Source organism: Pygocentrus nattereri, chromosome 16 (assembly GCF_015220715.1).
Source record: "Pygocentrus nattereri isolate fPygNat1 chromosome 16, fPygNat1.pri, whole genome shotgun sequence".
NCBI lineage: Eukaryota > Metazoa > Chordata > Actinopteri > Characiformes > Serrasalmidae > Pygocentrus > Pygocentrus nattereri.
In genome coordinates, this window is record NC_051226.1 from 29,358,597 (window position 1) to 29,381,429 (window position 22,833).

The window sequence follows — 22,833 nt, forward strand, 5'->3', positions numbered from 1 at the left end:
CTTCTTCTTGCCTCTGATGAAAGCCACGTATTGGCCACTGGTCCTACTTCATCTAAGTGCAGCTTTTGACACTATAGATCACTCTATTCTCTTAGACAGACTACAAAACATGGTTGGAATTAGAGGAATAGCGTATCCTGGTTCACATCCTACCTCACTGACCGGTTTCAGTTCATACAATTAAATAATGTATCATATAACTATACAAAAGTGAAATATGGAGTTCCACAAGGTTCTGTTTTAGGTCCTCTGTTATTCACGTTAAACATGTTACCATTAGGCTTAGTTATAAATAGACATGGAATTAGTTTCCACTGCTATGCTGATGATACAGAGCTGTACATATCAGCCAAACCAGATGATAAATCCAGACTAAATAAAATAGAAGATTGTGTAAAAGATATAAGAAACTGGATGCTGCAGAATTTCCTTCTTTTAAACCCAGATAAAACAGATGTTCTCCTTCTTGGTCCAAAGGCTGCTCAGAATAAATGCTCAGATTTAATGTTAAATCTTGCTGACTTCTCTGTAATACCTGGTTCAATCGCTAAAAATCTTGGTGTGACGATTGATTCAGATCTAACGTTTAATCAACACATAGATAATATTACAAAGACAGCATTTCTTCACCTCAGAAACATTTCAAAGTTAAGAAATGCGTTATCCCTTCATGAAAAATTGGTACATGCCTTTATAACTTCAAGGCTAGACAACTGTAATGCATTGTTGTCAGGATGCTCCAACAGGAACCTAAATAGTTCAGACTGCTGCAGCTAGAGTTCTCACTAAAACCAGGAAATCTGATCACATCAGCCCAGTTTTAGCAGCATTACACTGGCTTCCTATCAAATTCCGTATTGACTATAAAATTCTCTTATTGACTTATAAAGCCCTGCATGGTCTCTCACCAGAGTACCTGCAAGATCTTATTTCCCATTATAAACCGCCTCGTTTACTCAGATCCCAGGATGCTGGTTTTCTACTGGTTCCTAAAATTCAGAAGACTTCAATGGGTGGAAGAGCTTTTTCTTACAAAGCCCCCAAACTGTGGAATAATCTCCCAGTTAATGTTCGGGACTCTGACACAGTCTCAACCTTTAAGTCTAGACTGTAAACATTTGTTTAGTTTAGCTTTTGATAATTAGCCTTCCCCTTTAGATAAAGGCAGGAGCTCCAGGGGTTCATGGACATAGAGGCTTATGGTAAACTGAGATGTTGGTGCTGTTGACCCACCACTTAACGCGTCACACAGGTTTGTTGACGGTGGAGTGGGGGGATCCCAGTGTCTCAGGGTACTCTCATATCTATGTTACCTTCTGGTTCTCTCCTTTTAGTATATGCTGTTATAGTTAGATCAGCCGGAGTCACCAGCCACACTCTGGGGGATATCATATTTATTACAGTCATACTCCTGAGCAGAACTAATTTTGTCTCTTTACTCTTCCTGAGATGATGACTGCCCTCCCATCCTGCTGAACGCTGTTGGAAGACTGACCATCAGGACCTCCTCCTCATAATCACCAACCCGCTCTCCTGTTCATTTGTGCCAACTGCAACACCTTCAGTTACATCACTGTGCCATCCAGATGTACCAGCATTGAGATAGGATGGGACTGTTTCAGCTCACTCCCACTTTTCATAAAGACTCAGTCAGAGACTGCCTCAGTCAGAGACTGCCTATACCAGTGCAGTTTCTAAAGCTGTACCATCCAGTCTTAAGACAGAGATCCTCTTAGCTTCTATTTGGTATTTAGCTTATTAAATTGTAAATACTGTTTGACCAGAGGGGGATGGGTCTTTCCCTTGTGAGTCTTGGTTCCTCCCAAGGTTTCTTCCTCCAGACTGAGGGAGTTTTCCTTGCCACTCTCGCCTCTGGCTCACTGGGGGATATTATGTTATAACTGTGTGTTTTCAAACTTCTGTAAAGCTGCTCTGTGACAACATTGTTGTAAAAAGCACTATACAAATAAACTTGAATTGAAACTTGAATTGAACAGTTCATCTCTGCAAATGCACACAGGAGAACTGGTAGAATCTTGTGCACACAGAGACTTAATTGCTTGTTGTACAGCGTGTTGGGATGGCTTTTACACCACTAGAGGCTGCTGATGAAGATGATTATGAAACATATTTTGGAAGAGAAACCTCACATATTTACATATGCGGCAAAAGTATTAGTGACTAATCCCACAGTTCATTTGTAATGCACTTTTCAGGACTTGGTGATGGAAGCTAAGTTCTCTGCCCTCCCTTCTGGAGAGATGGGGGGAATACTTTCCAATCTAGATCACTGTCCACTATAAATGCATCACACCTAAACCATTCTCATAAAGAACTGTTTATACCAGCCCTCCCTGACAAGTTACATTAGGCATTAACAGGCTGCAGATGTTAAGTATTGGAGTCTTTGGTCCTATGGGAAAAGATTTTCTCAAATACTTAAAAAGCAGGACTTGATTTAATTATACCTAAGACTGAAGATAGAAACTGTCTACAAACCTCAGTTCCAAAAAAGTTGGAGCAGTATTTTTTTAATAGTAGTGTTAATAAAAAAAGAGAGATTAAAAAATTTAGTTTGACCTGTACTAAGTTAAAAATAATATATTTAATTTTACATTAATTTTTTGTGGTAAATATACGCTCATTCCAAATTTGATGCACGCAAAACAGTTAGAAACAGTTGGGATGGGAGCATATTTACAACCTTATCACTGTTTCTTTTTTGCTGTAAATTATTTGGGGACTGAATACATGAGTTCATCCTGATTTTTTTGCCATTATTCAAAATCTTCATATATTTACACAATAAATAATACGACACTATTCTTTAGCTACTTCATAATGTACCACATGTTTTCCGCCTGGTCTGGACTTCAGGCATGTTGAAATAAGCATGGATGTTCCTGAAAAAGACTTTGTTTTGAAGGCAGTATGTGTTGCTCCAAAATACGTGTATATCTTTCAGCATTAATAATGACAACACAGTTACCTATGACATGGGTACTAATACATCCCCATACCATGAAAAACCCTGGCTTTTATGCTAGTAAAATCTGGATGGTCCTCTTCTTCTTTGGCCCATGACATCCATTATTTTGTTAAACAATCTGAAATGCTGATTCATCACACCACAATACGCAGTTTGTCAAGGTATTCCCAAGCCCATGCAGAGATATCCATCACAGAAACATGCCCATTTAAATCAGTGTTTTCTAAAACTCATGGACACTGAGTTGCCTCTTTATTTAGGTCAATTTGGATCTCTGGATTCCCTGTATCACTTGATGACATTATGCACTACAAAGAGATATTAAATATCCTTGCAACCGCTTACTGAGGAACACTATTTTTAAACCGTTTTTCGCTGACACTGTTTTTGGCAATGGGGCAAGCCTCGACCCATCTTTGCTCAAACAGTCATACTAGGACTAGGTCTTTTCTAAGTGCTCTTACTCAGGCAAGACTGCATCACCTGTTTAAGTTGTTTTTTGAACATTTCACAAGGTTCCTAGCCTAAACGTGCCCATGTCCCAACTATTTTTGGATAAAGTGTCAGGCATCGATTTCTGAATGATCGTAAATTTACAAGAAACACTGATGTTGATAAGGTAAAAAAGGTGTTTGTACTGTTTTCATTTACATACAGGTCAATCACTACTTTCTATTTTATTTTCAACATACTGTCCCAACTTCTTTGGAGTTGAGGTTTTTAAATAGAACTGATCATTTTGATCCTTTGCATTTTAAAACAGTCTTCTAAATTTCAGTCAGTATTACAAAAACATTAGAGTAAAAAGATCTTCATGTAGGAATGGATTCTGCACTTTTGTTCACTACTTCTTAGCCTACAACTGCATTGCAGGACAACAGACAACAGTCACTATGCCACAAAATGCTCCCTGAAAGTCAGCAAATTGGGACACATGCCTAAACTTCATTCTGTTGCTCTATCAAACAACTTTCAAAAAATTTTAAATGATCAAATTACACTCAACCAGGGGTACACATGAGAAATCATGACTTATGTTTTCAATGTTGTGTATAAATTTGTAAGTATTCTTTAACTTGCATGTGTTAAAACTATGTAATCTAGTTTTATGGCTTAAAACAGTTCATTGTATGTCTGGTGAAAATTTGAGAAGAAAAGGCAACAAAGCTTAGGATTACCTGCTAGACTAAATCCAGACTGATGGAGGTTCCTGATGGGGGCCTTGGTGGGAGAGCTGCGGGTAGAAGCTGAGGGAGTGGCTCCCCTGGACATGGGAATAAAGTCTGAGACAGGTCCATCATACATGCCCCGTGGGACTGCCCTTAACACTGCCAACTGCAAAAGAGAGAGTTAAGTTTGAATAGTGAATTCTGAAGTTCTGAATAGTTCACCCTTTCTGTTTGCTCTCCGAAATGCTTCTCAATGTTTACTGCTGTAGCAAATTATCCCTCTAGATACAAATTAATTAAGTGAACCAGATAAAAATGCTGTTAAGAAAACATAAAATTGTGGAAATTAGAGAAATTGAATGTGGAGAGCAAGAATAAATTTTAATTAGTAGTAGTCCAGATGTATGAACTTTTCTGAGAATTCAACCCTTTTTTGCGCGTGTCAGTGGACAGACTTCACTACTGTAACCAGCTCTTGGCTAGTATTCCTAGGTGTGCCATCAAACCCTTGCAACTGATCAAAAATACAGCAACATGACTCGTCATCAATCTTCCTAAGTTTGCTTATGTCACTACATTGCTGTGTTTCCTTCACTGGCTTCCTGCAGCAGATTTAAAACCTTGAAACTAGCCTATAAAGTAAAAAATGAACCAGCCCCTCCCTTCCTGAAGGCAATGATCAAAACCCGAATCTTACCTTGAGTGCTTTGAGCTTCAAGCACTGACTTGGCCTGACAATTAATTTATCAACATTCATGAGAATAAGCATTAAGACTCTTGGCTGTTCTTGCATGCACTTCCTCTGGTTGGCCAAAGAGATGAGTCTCTTCTGGTCTTCAAACAACAAGTGAAGGCCGATTTCTCTGAAAAGCATTTAAATGAACACTAATCCTCCTCTGTTATAATGTAATTGTAATTGCATCTGATTAATATCTAATCGCTGTGTATCCCTGTAGGTTTCAGCACTGACTGCTGTCTGTTCGTGTTTTAGCTCAGGAGACTAATTTATACTAGCTTAAGGATACATTATAAAGCCGACAACAAAATGGTCTCTCTGGATTAGAACATTATAAAGGTACAAATTTGGAAAAAAATACCTTAACAGTGTCTATAGATCTAATGCTGTAGCCACACATTAATGTTAGCCCAAAACTAACACAAAAGCAAGAAGCTAATATGCTTCTCATGATACAATGATACACACACTGATACATCATTTTCAGAATTCAAAGCCATTGACCAATTGTGTTTGCACACAGAGGAATCTGACTTCCGCATTTAACCCATTGGGGCACACAAGTGTATACACACACACACACTAAGGGGCAGAAAGCATACTTGTCCGGAACAGTGATCAGCCCTATTCACAGTGCCTGGGGAGTTGGGGGTTAGGTACCTTGCTCAGGTCCTTTTGGCTCAGGGGATTGAACCAGCGACCTTCCGGTCACAAGGCAGGTACCCTGAACTCCACTGCCTATGACTACCCCCAATACAGCTGTACTGCAAGTTGTAAATCACTATCAATTTTAAGAATTATATTTTATACATTTTTAAGCAATGAGCATATAGTACAATATGAAGTTAAACGAGAAGTTAAGAGCTTGACTCCTGACAACATGATGACTGGTAGACTATACTTCCACAGCAAGACTGCAATATGAAACTGTACCAGGTAACTTGTAGAGAGGAGAATTACCACTCTGCAATGTCTTCCGGTTTTCTTAAACACTAGAGGGCGCTCACAAGAAAGTCCAAAAAGAACGGGTTGATATGGAGCATTTGAGCAAAATCATAGTTTATAAATGAAACATTTTTAATGTAAAAGACTGCAATCATTTCCTGAACACTGAAGAACAAAACATTTTAACACTGCTGTTATATTTCTTAAGAGCTTTTAAACTTGAGTTAAACGGTTTAAAACTGCGCCTCATGTATGTTCATGATGTCAGTGAGTGCGAACAGCCAATGAGCTGCTCCGCCCGCACATCAATTTTCAGGCCCTAGCAGTAAAGCCCACCTTCCGCTGCCCAAAACCCATTTGCCGTAGAAAAAAGGAAATACACAGGCGAGTTTTCTTTGCTTTTTTAATGAAATACATCCTTCGTCTTTCCAAAATTAAAGAAACGTCCTGGACAAGTGATTAGAAACGATTTCAACTTTTCATTTTTATCCGTTGAGCTCCATTTACTCCCATTCATTGAGGACTCACTCGCGTGCGCTCTCTGCTGTTTAGCACTCCTGTTTTTGTTATACGGGGGAATATGGAGTGGCCAGGCTCCTCATAAACCGGCTGACTTTACCCATAATTCTGGAAATTTTCAAGCCAAAGCTAGCCAAGTGATCCTGTTCAAGTTTGAAATCTCCTGAATTTGGACCTAATGTGGATGAATGCCATGAATTAATGAACTAATCATAACAAGAACTATCATGTAGACTTAGCTACCTATAGCACTGACAGCTGTGTAAATAATTATCTTTAAAAAAATAACAAAATAACAAAAATTAAAACTAGTAGTGAGAAAATGCACTTACTGTTGTAAAAACACAAACTACATTACAAAATACTATGACCACTGCAACATGAATAAAAATGAAATAGAATTACAAAACATAAAATTATGTTTTAAATGCATGAAGGATAAAAGTGGATGCCTTCTATGCCCTTAAAAAACTGATTCCTCAAGGATTCTTTGTTAACGTATATAGTAACACACAGAACCAGCACAAAACAAAGAACAATATGAATGCAATATGAATAACTGTTCCTTCTCTATGACTAAAAACCTGTTGTGTATCATTCTTAAAAGAGCCTAGTGTCAAAAAGGGTTCTATTAACAGGGCATAGAACCTTCATAAAACCTTTCTTGGCACTATATAATATCTTTTTTCTGACAAAAGCAGATGTGAAAGTAAACAGAAACTAAAGTAGAACTCTTTTAGTTAGTTTTCAGAAAATAAAAACAAAACTGACATTGCTGTTGCAGACATCTGTGCTGTGCATAGTGTTTGGAAGCGCATCCATCAATGTTACACGTTCAGTATGAAAACAGCTGTATTCAGATGGCAGATCAAATTTCTGAAAAAATCTGTGAGGAATCTGCCTGTGATAGGTTATGCAAAGTGGAGAGGTAGCAGGATAAATCTTTATGGTCAACACTTCATTACACATACCTAAAAAGGATAGACTAAAAAAAGGACTTATTGTGCTTCATTTTGGGGGAGAAAACATCCACCAGGTTTAATTTTTCCCTGTCAGCCTATGAAAATTAGCAATGTCAGCGAGTGCCCTGAACACAACTAACAAAGAGACACAACACTGTATTTTTACATTAAAGGGTTACAGAGTTGAGGCTTACTTGTCCATTTCTCAAGGCTTTTGATTAAACCACAGGATGGTACATATACCAGTGAATTAATATTTATCTGTGGAGCATTTTTAGTCATAAACTGTCATAAGGTTTAGCCTGTGTTCACTCCCGGGTTCACTTTTACCCGCCATTTTTTGATCGGTTACCTCATTAAAAGTGACAAATGACGAGTTGAACTTTTCAGCTTTAGATGAACATTTTTCAACTTCTAGATGAAACTCAGGTGAGTCTGTTTAGTGGAATTCCTGGTGCATTTAGGAATGCAACACTTATTCCAGACAGTAGTCTTTGTTTACAATAGCCATTGTTTACAGCGCAACCAGAAGTCATTAAAGACTACTATTTTCACTGCCGCATTAAAAAATGCAGAAGTGTGACAGTAATGAACAGGAAAGAAAGAACATGCATGATCATATCAGAAGAATTGCACTGTTTGCCATTTTAGTTTTCTGTGCTATCACTAACTCAGGCTCACCTGTTTCCTGGCTTTGATGCGCTTATAGGCAAAATCTGGGAAAGATGAGCAGGGGATGAAGCGCCCCAAGCCAGAGGTGGCCTGCAGCTTCCCATCTTCCAGAACGATCTTGCCCTGGCAGATGACCAGCATGGGAGCACCACGGAGTTCCATGCCCTCAAACACATTATATTCTGCAGCCTTAAGGAGAAAGAACAACATGATATGACATAAATAAACCTAAGAATATGTAAACTGAAGACATACAACCGAAAGTCCTCTGTATATATGAGCTAGTGAAGCTATTATATCACTACAATCATAATAAGCCACTTAAGTTATGCAACTTACCACTGAAAAGATTACGGATGAAGGCATATGCTGCAAAAACTTCTCTTTTTTATTCCTAGCACTGTTAATCCATGATTCATGTTTAGTTGACATTATCTGATGCTAGTTATATTGCAGATAAGAAACAGTGAACATGTAATACATTGTAAAAAGAAACAGAAGAGACATGGACACCAGGCTTTTTAAAAAAAAAAAACAATGTTTAATCAATGTCACACCCACTGAGTTACTGGACTGCTTGAAACATGGATGATTATAATTCATACAACCAACAAGTACAACCCATGAGCACTTCTGTAGCATGTCTTTATGTTCTGCCTTTATGTCCTTGTGCCCTTTCAAAACTGACAGTGACTGATGTCTGTTTTATATAAAAATTAGGTAAATACATTGTATATATTTATGATTTCCAGTTTTTGAACCCCTTTTTTGAGCCCTATTTTCTTACAAAGTCCATGACTATTAAACATCATTGAGACCTATTTATTTTGTATTGTTTATCTTAAAGATTGCTACTATTTTTTTCAAACTGTACTGTGTAAGATCAAAGTATTTTATTTCATTAATGTTCTAGTATTTATTTAATGTAAGTTGTGAGTAAGTGTTGCACTCAATTTTAACACTTCAAACATCAAATGTATGGTAAAATAATATTGCACCCAAATTGTGGTTATCAGTATCTATAATTATTAATAGTATCATCCCTTAAAACTAAATAATGGTCCACCCCTAATACTGGTGTCCAAAAATATGATTATGGTACACAAGCTGCCAACACAAGACAGCTTACACTCAACAACTTCACATAAACATGATGTGTTTGAACAAAGGCTGCTACAGTACACTACAGTTTTAGCACTGAAATTTCACAGGACTCAGAATCAGACAAATTCTGAAGAGATCACATTTCTATAGCAGAAACTCTGAAGATTTTAAAAAGAAACAAAATAATGTATCTTCATATTTTGCAATGCATGAGAATTTCAGGATCAGTCGACCAACAGAAATGCTCTTCGCTTGGAAAAAAATCTTTAATATCCCCTAGTATTAAAATTACAGATGTTTTTGCCTTTTCCAAAATTACAGAAGGAAAAAGAGGTCTTGTCCAGGAGACTACAACATAAATAAAAAGCAGCATGCTAGCCAATGAAACAAATTAATGTGAAAACAGACACATTAGTGAGTATCGCTTCACGTAATCTAGGGTGGCCATTTGGAAACAAGTTGTAATGATAATGTCTGAAATATGAAGTTAGATCTTCTAGTAGAACATGATCGGCTTCTTTAACTACTTAGCATTTCTAGATTTCTATTTTTTTTTCTTTCTTTCCAAAAGAAACATAGGACCATACGAGCTCATCCTAAATAGTCCACGGTTACATGAGAAATTGATCAAAAAGTATAATGCGTGTAAAATGCAAAAGATGTCCTGAAGCTTCAAAAGGCAGTCTGCTATCCTTTCACTGGTATACTCATATAATGGCTAGTGTTTACATAATTTTTTTCTATGCTAAGCAGGTCTTTACCAAAAACTTTTTTTTTGGAGACTTCTTGGATAAAAAGGAAACAGAATCAGAGAAACGAGGAGAGAGCTGGGAATGCACCCTAATCAACAGCATATGAGGGGAAAGAGGGAAGTTGAGGGATAAAGCTTCTCCATTCCCTAGCCCCGTTCCCACCCTTTCTCATCTGTTCTACACCATTCATCTATCCTGCCTCTTTCTCATACTCTCCTCTAGTCAGAAACACCAACAGCTGACATTAGACAGCCTGATTCAGGGATGCCAAAAACATTCCTCCTTCTCCCACCCCCCTCTCTCTCTTTCTCTGCCCCATCTCTCTCCCTCCCTTCATCTCCCAAGTTTATCTTTTCTTCCCTCTCTTTTCAGCCCTCACTCCATTTAAGACGCATTTGCCTTCAATGGTGTTTCACATCTCTGATTTTTTTCACCATTGGGGTAATACCAACTTGAAAGCAGCCATGTCCTGTTATTGTCTGCAGTCTCCTTTGCACACGACACTTTTCTGTTCTACGCCGCCCATGCTTGGCCTGAAACAACGAGCGACGGCAAAAAAAAGGAACCACTGCCAAGAATGATGTCATAGCCAAGCCCCTCTGTGAAACTACACAAACACCATGTAAAATCTCATTCATGTTGATAGGGCAACTCCTTTCTTAAACATGCAACAATGAAGGAGTTCATAAAATAAATGTGTACCACAGGGCAAATGCCCTTAAGTGTTGCACTGTTTAGAGAGACCATGATCAGAAGTTTCATAAAAACAGTGATCATTTGGAAGTGGCTTCTTTTTCAAAGACTAAAAAGTTGTAAAGCTGCACTCATCGACCAGTTTATTGTATCTTGTGTTGTCTATATTGTAGGTCAGGGGTCTCAAACTAATGATCTTATCATATGTTTATCAAATGTTCTTTTTCTGCACTTTGATTTTGCTTACAATGTAATGACAGTCTTAATGGCCTTTTTCAGTTGAATTGTAGGTCAGGGTGTCGGATATAGTGGTTGGATAGCATGGTGGATAACATAATTGCCCTGCACACGGAAGACTGGCGCTCAATTCTCCATTTAGAAAGTAATACTGTTGCTGTATTAATACATGCTGCTGAAGAAAAAGAAAGGGTGAATGATGCAAATAAATAGCTGTGAGTTAAATGGAGAAATGTATTGCTTAATAACTGGCACTTGACTATAGCTCAGCTTGCTTATATGCAGTAGGGATGATAATTATAGGCATTGATTTGACTGAGGAATTGATAAACATTGGTCAAGATGTGGTTAAAAGCAGACCACCATGAAGAAGACCACCTGACTCTGATTTCAAAGTGGTTTATTTTACTGGTGATGCTGGTGATCTTTTACTTGGAATTGTTGGTACCAACAACAAATCCTCCAAGTTGTTGGAGGTTCACTGCCATACTGACAGTCAGAAACTATATGACCTCCTTTTTCAATTGGTATGTGATTGGCTCCTAGGCGCCTCACAGTTATAAAAATATGGCGCTTTGAAATTGGATTAATCTTTTTGAATCACCCTGTATTATGTCATGACATGTAAAGACATTTTTATGATACACAATTACAATATTTAAACACACAGCACATTTAAAAACAGCCATCTTTATTGAACTTTATTGAATATTTCACATCCCATACTGCACTAGATTGATTTAATCAAGACTAATCTTGTTTTTTAATGAAAAATGTCATGAAACATGCTGCTATGATCAGCATTTGTCAGGTACAATATGCTCAGAAAAGCATATTGTGTATCCATATAATAAAATATGTCATGAAAACAATAAACGATAACGATATCATTATATTGCTCACCTCTACTCCCAATAATTGTGGTTTGAAATTCTGTAAAGCTGAGCTAAGACTAAACATTTTTAACCATGATTTTAACCCCGATTTGCCCCTTCTGACAAATGTTCATAATCTGAAGCAATTTTCTAGGTCAGAGGTTTGAACAGAAGCAGTCGACAGCACTGAGGATCTGCTAGTGTAAGGGGAGAAATCTTTAGCCTCCTGATCAAGCTCTGAAGTGATTGGAGGCCCTCCAATAACTACATCCATAAACCTTCTCTGAGGTCTACCTCTTCTCCTTCTACCCGGCAGCTCCATCTCCAACATTCTTTGCCCAATATATCCACTATTCCTCCTCAACACATGTCCAAACCATCTCAACCTGGCCTCTCTGGCTTTATCTCCAAACTGCTCCACCTTCACTGTCCCTCTGATCTGCTCATTAAAAGCCTAATAGCCATGTATGCTTGATGCCGTAGGTTGGTGAAATTCCATCAGGCTGATTCAATCAGATTGCCCTGAGCTGCAAAAAGTGCCTCCATTATGGCCCTCGACTGACTCCACAGTGCTCAATTAGTTACAAACCTCCACAGGGACCTCCATTTCCGCCCAGAGGAAGTGAGAGGTCAGGGGAAGCCAGCCAGGCCTGCTCCCTTCCTTGCTCTCCCTCCATGTCACTCTCTCTTTCTAGAAAGCACTGCTTTCTTTCCAACTATGTCTGCCCTTTGCTGACTTTTTAAATATGAATACAAAGTGAAGAGGACAATGTAAACCTGTACTTTGTGCACAGGGGGAAGGAGGTCCACCTGTCAGGAGAGAACTCTCAAGAACCACCTAACAACAGTTTAAGACTTTTATCTAGAAATATCTATAGAATTTAATCTACAGATTTTTTTGTATTTTATTCGATTTGGTTTTTATTAGCAGAACTGTGATCTGCAGCATTTTCCTGAAAACCAGTCATTTACCCTGATCTTGCACACCGCCAGATTCTACCGCATCAAACTGATCCTACAGTAAACTCTTTATTCTTGTTTGCTCTGTAAAATTCTGGTTTAACTATAAATCAAACTTTTGAAAACCTAAACCTGACAGGTTTTAAACCTTAAGTGAGCTAACATTAACCAACTGTTCCATGACCGGAAAAGAGAGCGGAGTGGCAACGTTTTGTTTTCACATGTATGGTTTCCTTCCTTATGTGTACATTATCATTAATTGTAACTAAGAAAATCAGCTTCCACTTAGTTTTCTTGTATAATTAATGCCTTTTAATCTTTCAGTACTTGTTAATTAGTATGAAAATCTGAAAACACTGAGAGCTGATAAGGAAGCCTCTGCAAATTATGATCACTAAAGTCTGAGCATAATATGAAACCTTTTGGCTTGGGCAAGTTAAACAGATTTTTTTCAAATAATGGAAAGTCCCAGGAGAACAGTATAGTATTAACTATACTGCATAGTGGATCATTGTACATTGGTTACTTGTTCCCCTGTGTTTTAGTCTCACAGTTTTTTGGTATTTTTATAATCACTTTTTTCCAGAAGAGCAGACTTGATTTCTGAACTTCAAGGTTAAGTATACATGTCTAAACACAAACAACCTATACTGTTATACAAATCTGTCATCTTTCTTTGAAATATTTTCATTTATTGCTTAGATTTGGCCATTTCACCAAAAGAGAGTGACCCTTACTGTGAGGCACAATATTTAAGACTCCTACAATCTATCATTCTGTTTCATAAAACTGTTCTGTTTTTGTGTTTGGCCTGTGTTAAGGTAAACTCTTGATAAAAAAAAATAAAGTTCTTGTTGAAGTTACTTTCTCTTTTCCTTATTTAATTAAAGACAAGTAAAACAAACCTATATAAAAATACTTTCCTATATTTCTGTGACATCTTTGATAATCATTCAAAAATTAACAAAAAAAACAACGTTTCTATTCCTTTATCAGCCCTAGGCCTTACCGAATTGTGTGTCTTTGCTGTGACTGTCTTGACTAGGTCTGGATCCCAGATGACCAGGTCACTGTCAGAGCCAACAGCTATTCGGCCCTTGCGTGGGTACAGATTCAGGATCTTTGCCGCATTTGTGCTCGTCACAGCTACAAACAAGTTCTCGTCCATTTTTCCAGAAACCTGAGCAAGAACAGAAAATGTACTTAATTCTAAACAAAACTAAACATAAGTTACTGAAATGTTATGATGGAAATTCAAACAATAATATATTTTATAACCCTGCAGCATGTCTTCTCCTGCAGTTGAATAAAATTCCCATCATGGGTAACATACTATGAAATGACCAATGTACAATTAAACAATGACTAGTAAACTGCTAAGTAATCTGTATAAAATTCAAAATTAATTTAAATTTTTCTCTTTTGTGCTCTCCTGAATTGTCCACTACAGTGTTTCAGCTGTAGAGGCTCTGGGGCAGATTTACTAACGTTCTGCATCACAAACCCTAATATGGCTGTCACAATTAGCTGCAACAGAACTTTGTGTCCATGGTGAAAATAAAAAGGGGTGGTCACTGCACCTTTGCACTTTTGCCTATATATATTATATATATATAGATATTTATATGTATATATATATGTATAGATATTTATAAAAGTATCCCTATCAAAGCATAAAATATTAGGAGTAGGTAATGTTAAAAGGCCACCTCCTCCAATTTACCAAATCTGATATTAAATACTGACTTTATGTTATTTAATGCATGAGAAGCTTGTCTTAGTTTTTGCACTAATATGCAGTTCCTGGTAGGGTCTCCCGAGGCAAACAGATCCTAGGTGATGGGCCAGACAAAGGGTGATCCAAAAACCCCATAAGGATGGAGACCATCAAGACCCAGTTTCCCTCGCCCGGATTAGGGTTACCGGGGTTTCACCCTGGAGCCAGGCCTGGGTGAGGGGCTCCTCAGTGAGCGCCTGGCAGCCAGGCCTTTACCCATGGGTCCTGGCAGGGCTCAGCCCAAATGAGCTACATGGGACCAGTTTCTCATGGACCCTCATGGACCATGGGCGCCTGTGGGAGAGGCGCTTATGGGGGTCCGGTGCAATGTGGATTGGGTGGCAGCCGAAGGCGGGAGCCTTGGCGTTCCGATCCTTGTCTACTGAAACTGGCTCTCGGAACATGAAATGTGACCTCTCTGGCAGGGAAAGAGCCCGAGCTAGTGTATGTGGCTGAGAGATACCAACTAGATATAGTTGGGCTCACCTTAACAAATGGCTCTGGAACAGACTCTCTCGAGAGGGGTTGGACTTTATTCCATTCTAGAGTTGTCCAATGTGAGAGGCCTCGGGCAGGAGTGGGCTTACTTATAGCTCCCCGGCTCAGCACCTGTACGTTGGGGTTTTCTCCGGTGGACGAGAGGATTGTTTCCCTGCACCTTCGGGTCAGGGAACAGGCTCTGACTGTTGTCTGTGCTTATGCACCGAACGGCAATTTGGAGTACCTGGCTTTCTTGGAGACCACTGAGGGGGTACTGGAAAGTGCCCCCTGTGGGGACACCATTGTCTTGCTGGGTGACTTCAACGCTCACGTGGGCAATGACAGTGAGACCTGGAAGTGTGTGATTGGGAGGAACGGCCTCTCCAATCTAAACCAGAGTGGTGTTTTGTTATTGGAGTTCTGTGCTCGCCACAGTCTGTCCATAACAAACACCATGTTCGAACACAAAGGTGTGCATACGTGCACATGGCATCAGGACACCTTAGGCCGCAGTTCATTGACTGACTTCATAGTTGTATCATCGGATTTGTGACCATGTGTTTTGGACACCCAGGTGAAGAGAGGAGCAGAGCTGTCAACCGATCACCACCTAGTGGTGAGTTGGATCAGATGGTGGGTGAAAATACCGGACAGACCTGGCAGACCCAAACATGTTGTGAGGGTTTGTTGGGAACATCTGGCAAAGGAACCTAGCAGAAAGATCTTCAACTCCCACATCTGACAAAGCTTCGACCACATACCGAGGGAGGCCGGGGACAGTGGGCCCTGTTCCGTGCCTCCATTGTTGATGCAGCGGATCGGAACTATGGCCGCAAGGTTGTAGGTGCCTGTCATGGCGGCAATCCCCGAACCTGTTGGTGGACACCTTGGGTAAAGGAAGCCATCAAGCTGAAGAGAGAGTCCTGGTTGGCTTGTGGGACTCTGGAGGCAAAAGATGGGTACAGAAGGGCCAAGCGGGTGCCTCAGGAGAAGAAAGTAGTTCCCGACCAACACTGTATACAGTGGGGCTGGGGCGATGCTGACTTTGAGTGGGGACATCATTGGACGGTGGAAGGAATACTTCAAGGATCTTCTCAATCCCACCAACGATCCTTCCCTAGAAGTGGCAGAGCTTGGAGATCCAAGTGAGGGTCCGTCCATCACTCGGACTGAGGTAGCCAAGGTGGTTGGAAAACTCCTTGGTGGCAGAGCACCGGGGGTGGATGACATCCGCCTGGAATTCCTGAGGGCTCTGGATATTGTAGGGCTATCTTGGCTGACACGCCTCTGCAACATCGTGTGGACATCTGGAATAGCAGACCGGGGTGGTGGTCCCGCTTTTTAAGAAAGGGGACCGGAGGGTATGTTCCAACTATCGGGGGATAACACTTCTTAGCCTATCCGGTAAGGTCTATGCAGGAGTACTGGAGAAGAGAGACCGGCCAATAGTCGAATCTCACTTACAAGAGGAACAATGCGGGTTTCACCCTGGTCGTGGAATACTGGACCAGCTTTTTATCTTCACCAGGGTCCTGGAGGGTGCGTGGGAGTTCGCCCAACCAGTCCACATGTGTTTTGTGGATTTGGAGAAAGCATTCAACCGTGTCCCCTGGGGGATCCTGTGGGGAGTGCTCCAGGAGTACAGGGTGAGGGGCTCATTCAGTCCCGTACAAACGGAGCAGGAGCTTGGTTCGTATAGCCGGCAGTAAGTCAGATTGGTTTCCAGTTAGGGTTGGACTCCGCCAGGGCTGTCCGTTGTCACCGATGCTGTTCATAACTTTTATGGACAGAAGCTTTTATGGACATAACTCTTATGGACCAGTTTGCAGCCGAGTGTGAAGCAGCTGGGATGAAAATCAGCACCTCTAAATCTGAGACCACGGTCGGAAAAGGGTGGAATGCTCTGTCCAGGTCGGGAGTGAATTCTTGCCCCAAGTGGAGGAGTTTAAATATCTCGGGATTTTGTTCACGAGTGAAAGAAGAATGGAGTGAGAGCTTGACAGGCGGATTGGTGCGGTGTCTGCAGTAATGCGGACCCTATACTGGTCCATCATGGTGAAGAGAGAGCTGAGCCAGAAGGCGAAGTTCCAACTCTCACCTATGGTCACAAGCTTTGGGTAGTGACGTGACCGAAAGAACGAGATTGCGGATACAAGCGGCCGAAATGAGGTTGCCAGGCTCTCCCTTAGAGATAGGGTGAGAAGCTCGGCGATTCAGGAGAGGCTCGGAGTAGAGCCGCTGCTCCTCCACATCAAGAGAAGCCAGTTGAGGTGGTTCAGGCATCTGGTAAGGATGGCCTCTGGACGCCTCCCTAGGGAGGTCTTCCAGACATGTTTGACGGGGAGGAGCCCCGGGGAAGACCCAGGACATGTTGGAGGGATTATATCTCTCAACTGTCTTGGGAACGCCTCGGCATCCCTCCAGAAGAGCTGGAGGAGGTGGCGGGGGAGAGGGAGGCCTGGGCCTCTTTGCTTAGGCTGCTGCCCCCGTGACCCGAACTCAGATAAGCGGATGACGATGGATGGATGGATGGATGGATGGATGGATGGATGGATGGATGGATGGATGGTTACCACTACTTAATTGGAAGTTTTGCAGTACTGTTTCCAAATGCACTCAACATGGAACTCAAGTTCAGCTCATCTCTCCATCTAAATACGGACTGTTATTAAATAGAAAAAAAAGTTAATAATTAGAGCGTCTTTTAGTGAATCTGCCCCTTTTACATGCATCATCAGGCTAAAAGTGATCTTTTACACCTTCTCTGTCACACACACACACACACACACACCTATTGATAAACACATATTGTACAAAAGGCCAGGAGACACAATCCCTGCTCAGAAAAAAGATGTGAATAAGATTCAGGACAAAAAAGAGAACAAACGTGATTTTATCTGATTTAGATCAACCCATCCAAGTAATAAAAACCTAATTCAGTCTTACAGGGTCAAGAATAAAATAATTCTTCTTAATTACAGCAAACTGTGAGGGTGAGAAGTCACATTAAGGAGAAATGATACAAACATAATAATTTGTTAAAAGACACAGATGGCGTGAGATTGGGTATTAAAGAGATAAATACTTTATGAATCTGCAATGAAGATTCCCTTGATACTATTGATACTTGATACTATACATGTTAAAAATGTAAAGTATTTGGATTTGGAGGCTACACGAGATCCTCACCACAGCTTTGTCCCAAATGAGGGACATTCTCTCCTCCACTCCATTCACTCCTTCAGGGATCTGGGTAAAGTCATCCTTCCCGATGGCCTTCTGAGCCACACTGAATGTGCAGTGAGCGCTGCCAGTCACATTCAGATCACCACTGACAAAATGGGATAAAGTGAGCAGAGATGTATTAACATGTATAACACATATTTATGTCAAAACCTCACACAGGCCTCAGGGCACATTTAATATATTTAGTCTCTATAGGAAAGTTGCAAGCAATATCTCTGGAATATAGAAAGGTTGTAAGAAAATGTAGTGTGTAATATTGCCTGTAAAATTGTACAAAAGCCTGCTCAAAGTCATCACACATACAAGCCTCTGTATTATTTCTGGCATAAACAGATGGACTTTCCAAGTATTGGAGAAGCAGTGCATTACTGCAGTACCCACATCAGGTAATAATGTTGGCTAGTGGTGGTTGGCTAGTGTAGTGGTTAACACCTTTGCCTGCTACGCTGTAGACTGGGGTTCAATCCCTGACCAGGGTAAGCACCCTACACTATACCAATAAGGGTCCTTGGGCAAGACTCCTAACACCACCTTGGCCTACCTGTGTAAAATGATCAAATTGTAAGTCGCTTTGGATAAGAGCATCAGCCAAATGTAATAAGAGCAATTCCACACTGGTATAGATCCATATCTAGCAGCATTATTTTCTTCTACAACTGTGATCTATGCTCCATAGAAGACCCACTATGGAATCATGCTGTAAAGCCTTGGCAGAAATCATCTTTATGGTGGAATCAAGAGGTGTTTTTCCAAGGTTCCCAAGGCCTTTTTCATGGCACAAAACCTCACATTTTTGTGTGCTGATGCCATGGATGCATACAGTACATAGCACTCCATACTGAATTTAATAGGGTATACTGTCTTGCTGTCTTTAATTATGGTGAGGTTATAGTGGAAAAAAACATAAGGTAGCACTGAAAACATATGATCATCCTCGTCACTGAAGATACTCAGAGGAAAAAATAAATAAGAGGAATGCTACACAAAAATGCCAGTGCTAATAATGAGTCAAAGCTAACAGCTGCCAATTAACAAACAAGGCCATGCTACTTGTTACCCACAGCAGCATTTTCAATAGTCAACCCTGTTCAAGGATCTAAAGAAAAAGACGGTGAAGAACTGTTAGCATCCTTCTACCTGGCCAACATCGTGTTTAGGTAGTCTGGGGTAGTGGGATCTGGACTGAGAGGTGGTGAAGTCACATAAGAGGCAGCCTTGGCCCAGTTCTTGCTCCAATAGTGAGTCCCATCTGTTCCCAGGCTTGCTGTGATTGGCTCACCGAAAACCACATTACCTGCAGGAAAAGTCCAAACACAAATTGGCCTAGGCAGCTACCTTAGCGTAAACGTTCACATTGCTAAGAAACAACAAAAAACTGAGTTTGCAGTAAAAAATAATGCATCAAAAACCCGAAACAAAGTTTCATACATGTTTAAACACACAAGGAATTCATTAGTAAAGGGCAAATCAAGCCCTTTACAAATGAAAAACAGATTTGCAACTGCAGTTAGTATTCATCACAACACAAAGCTATGGCTATGCTGATGGACTGGCTTACAGCCTTCCAATATATGCAGCTAAGCCCTCCTCTAGCCCTGAGTCATGCATATTACTCATTCTCCTTCTTCTCTGATTGTTTATCATTTACCCACTATACTTTAAGGTCTTAAGCCCAGAAGTGGCCTAAAGAATGGCAGACGCACAACTCACAAGTGGGATAAAGCAATTTATCATGATTTTACTGCAGGGGTGCTCAATCCTTGTCCTGCAGATTTAACACTCTGGACAGTTCAGAGCCAGCACAACTGCCACTACCTGTCAAAAGCCCTTGAATCCTTAAATCATAGTTGCAGATAAACTATGAGCAATGAGGACTGGCAATGAGGGAGAGTGAAGGCAAAATATGTGATTATCCAATGTGCTAATGAAGCTTTGCGTTATCATCTTTATTGTGAGACAAATAAAAGAAACTTGGTGTTAAAAGAATGAATGAATACCTGCACAGGGTCAGAATAAAACCCTGCTCTATCATCTCAGTCTCTGAACTTTTCTACTTACAAGAATAAGTCATAAAATCTAGCTTTAGATAGCATTATTTAAACAGTTCACAGTCAGTGTCATGCCAACTGGTTTCCAATAGCTTTCATCCAGTAACATGCCAAAATGACAGTTAAGACTTACCAACTGTCAGCATTTTGAATTTATTTCATGACAGTGGGCATATTTTCACACTCATTTCTGTTCTATTATATCAATATGTCAAGCATGCTTCTGGTGCCGGTACCTTTTTTCCTAGCCTGTGAAATGATGTCTGCTGCACTTTTGCTCATGACACGAGTCACATAGAGAGGACAGTTCGTTTGGCTGGCAATGGTGACGGCTCGGAACACTGCTTCAGCTTCCAGCTACACAGACAAAGACACACACATACACGTATATACAAGTACATATACAAGACAATTCATAACAATGTATATGTGTACACATCTGACTGTAATTCTATATACTGTCTGGCTTTGATAAACACTCACTGATAAACTGATGCCAAATCAGATTTCTCAAAGCCTTACAAAACTGGAGTGAATTAGACAAACACCTACACATGCTAAATGCTAAAAAGGAATGCTCAAGTAATGACAGACCTACAATGATTTAATAACACAGTACATTTCATAAAGATGAATAAACTCCAAAAGTAGATAATAACAGTGGTAGATAATTACAGTGTTTCATTTGCCCATGTCAAGTATTTCTAACATTGTCCAAATGATCTTAGTATAAAAGCTGAGATGAGACGATCGGATTACACACAGTAGAAGTTATAAGCCATAAAGCAAAGAAGCAAATACAATAACTACTAATGGGGGCAAACTAGATCAACTGACCTGCAATACAGAACAAGTACACACAGTGTCACTGAAGTGAATCACAGCTCTTAGAAAAGACACAAAAAGATACTGGAGTGCTGATAGTACGAACTTATGGAGAATATTCAACCTGCTAAATGTGAGTAAGGTCAAGAAAGTACTTCTTAAAAACATGCCATCTTAATTAATTAAGGCCAGTGACCAAATCAATGTTTTGAGACACTTTCCATTCCCAGTTAAGACTCAGAAAAGAAGAAACTGAGCACACAGTTAAAAACTAGGATGATGAAGGCAAAATGGGCACAGCCACTGTGTAGTAGCTATATAAGTCCAGAGACCAAACCAATGTTTTGAAACACCATCTCTGGCAATGAGTGAGAGTGCAGGCAAAATATGTGATTATCCAATGTGCTATGGAAGCTTTGTGTTATCATCTTCATTGTGAGACAAATATTCAAAAAGAACCTTGGTGTTAAAAGAAGGTAGCCAAATTGCACGAAAAACTGAGCATACCATTAAAAACAAGGATGATGAAGGCAAAATGGGCATTTGTTCAATGTGCTAATGAATCTTTGAGTTCTCAACCTCATTGTGTGACTTACCAAACACCAACTTTAATTCATTCAATTCACTCAATTAACTCTAGTCTAGTGTGACCCTGGGCTGCAATGCAGAACAAAGACACACAGAGTCAGTGATGAACAGCACAGCTCTTTTGAAAGCCCCAACACCCACTGGAGTGCTGATAGTGCTCCAAATCAGTCAACAAACCAGTGATGACTGATGTTCTGATACATTTGGTTGATCTCTGCATTTGGTATGTGAAACTCCTTCATGCAACGTGACAAAAGTAACCAATGTGATCTAAGGCTATACCTTCAGTTATGTGCTCTTACCTCCTCTGGACGGCTGAGCACATGCCCTTCTGGCCCAGTAATTCCTATTTCCAGCATGCGTGCCTGCTCCTGTGGACACAAAATGGCAAAACCAGTTTAAGAGATGCAACAAACCAAAGTGACTTTTCTCAGTATAGCTCAGAGGTGAAGTGCTAAAAAATATTTCAGGTCATCACTCTTCAGACATGATCTGCAACCAACTACAAACATGACAACTGTATTTAAAATTATATTATTTTGCTTCACCCAAAAAAGAGGACTACATATAAAACATTAAATAAAACATTAATCAAAATATTCTGCGCATTAACCTCATATTATGTCAATGTTTCATTTCAAATGGAGTACAGAGCAAAAAATCAGCAAACAGTTGTGCCACTATTTAACTACTTATACATTACGATGTAGGTGTAAACTTCATCAAGCCACAAACATTGTCTAGTTCAGGAGGTGATGACTCCTGTCACATAGGTTCAAATGCTAAATAGTGTTTAATGGTAGTTAAAACCTTTCAGAACATATGAGGTCAAAGAGAGTGGAAGGGCAAAGACCACCCAAACAATGTCCAGACATGGTCCAGATAGTGAGCAGTGTCATTTAGACCTTTTTAGATCCCTGAATCGCTCATTAATCAGGTGATCAGAAAGACTGATTACTTGAACTTAACTAAAATGTCCTGGGTTCACACAGCATCTCTGTAAATCTTTAAATCTAAAAAAGGACGAGCACTTACTACTCGCAAATAGGTTCAAAAAGTTTGAGAACTTCTGGTCTGTACAGGGCAATTAAAGCCATTGTTTTTGAATATATGTGCATGTGTTTATCAATACCTCAGCAATGATCTCTCCATTTTCTGCATGGACCTGCACAATTCCTCCCAGCTCCCCAAGGAAAGTGAAGATCTCATAGAGCTAGAGGAACATTAGAGAAGCTATTAATTCTTTACTAGCCTCC

The 22,833-nt window shown here is 40.0% G+C and overlaps 1 protein-coding gene across 2 annotated transcripts in view; it reads right to left on the minus strand.

Moving 5' to 3' along the window:
- Window positions 1-22,833, minus strand: part of dpysl3 (dihydropyrimidinase like 3) — a 44,114-nt gene that overhangs the window by 2,717 nt on the left and 18,564 nt on the right. For both annotated transcript variants that reach the window (XM_017705327.2, XM_017705328.2), the window contains exons 6-13: window positions 22,710-22,790; window positions 21,880-21,948; window positions 20,401-20,521; window positions 19,254-19,410; window positions 18,060-18,201; window positions 13,623-13,793; window positions 8,002-8,181; window positions 4,168-4,324 (exon numbers count right to left, since the gene is read on the minus strand). In XM_017705327.2, coding sequence (XP_017560816.1) covers window positions 4,168-4,324; window positions 8,002-8,181; window positions 13,623-13,793; window positions 18,060-18,201; window positions 19,254-19,410; window positions 20,401-20,521; window positions 21,880-21,948; window positions 22,710-22,790 — 1,078 coding nt within the window. The remainder of the gene's footprint in view (window positions 1-4,167; window positions 4,325-8,001; window positions 8,182-13,622; window positions 13,794-18,059; window positions 18,202-19,253; window positions 19,411-20,400; window positions 20,522-21,879; window positions 21,949-22,709; window positions 22,791-22,833) is intronic.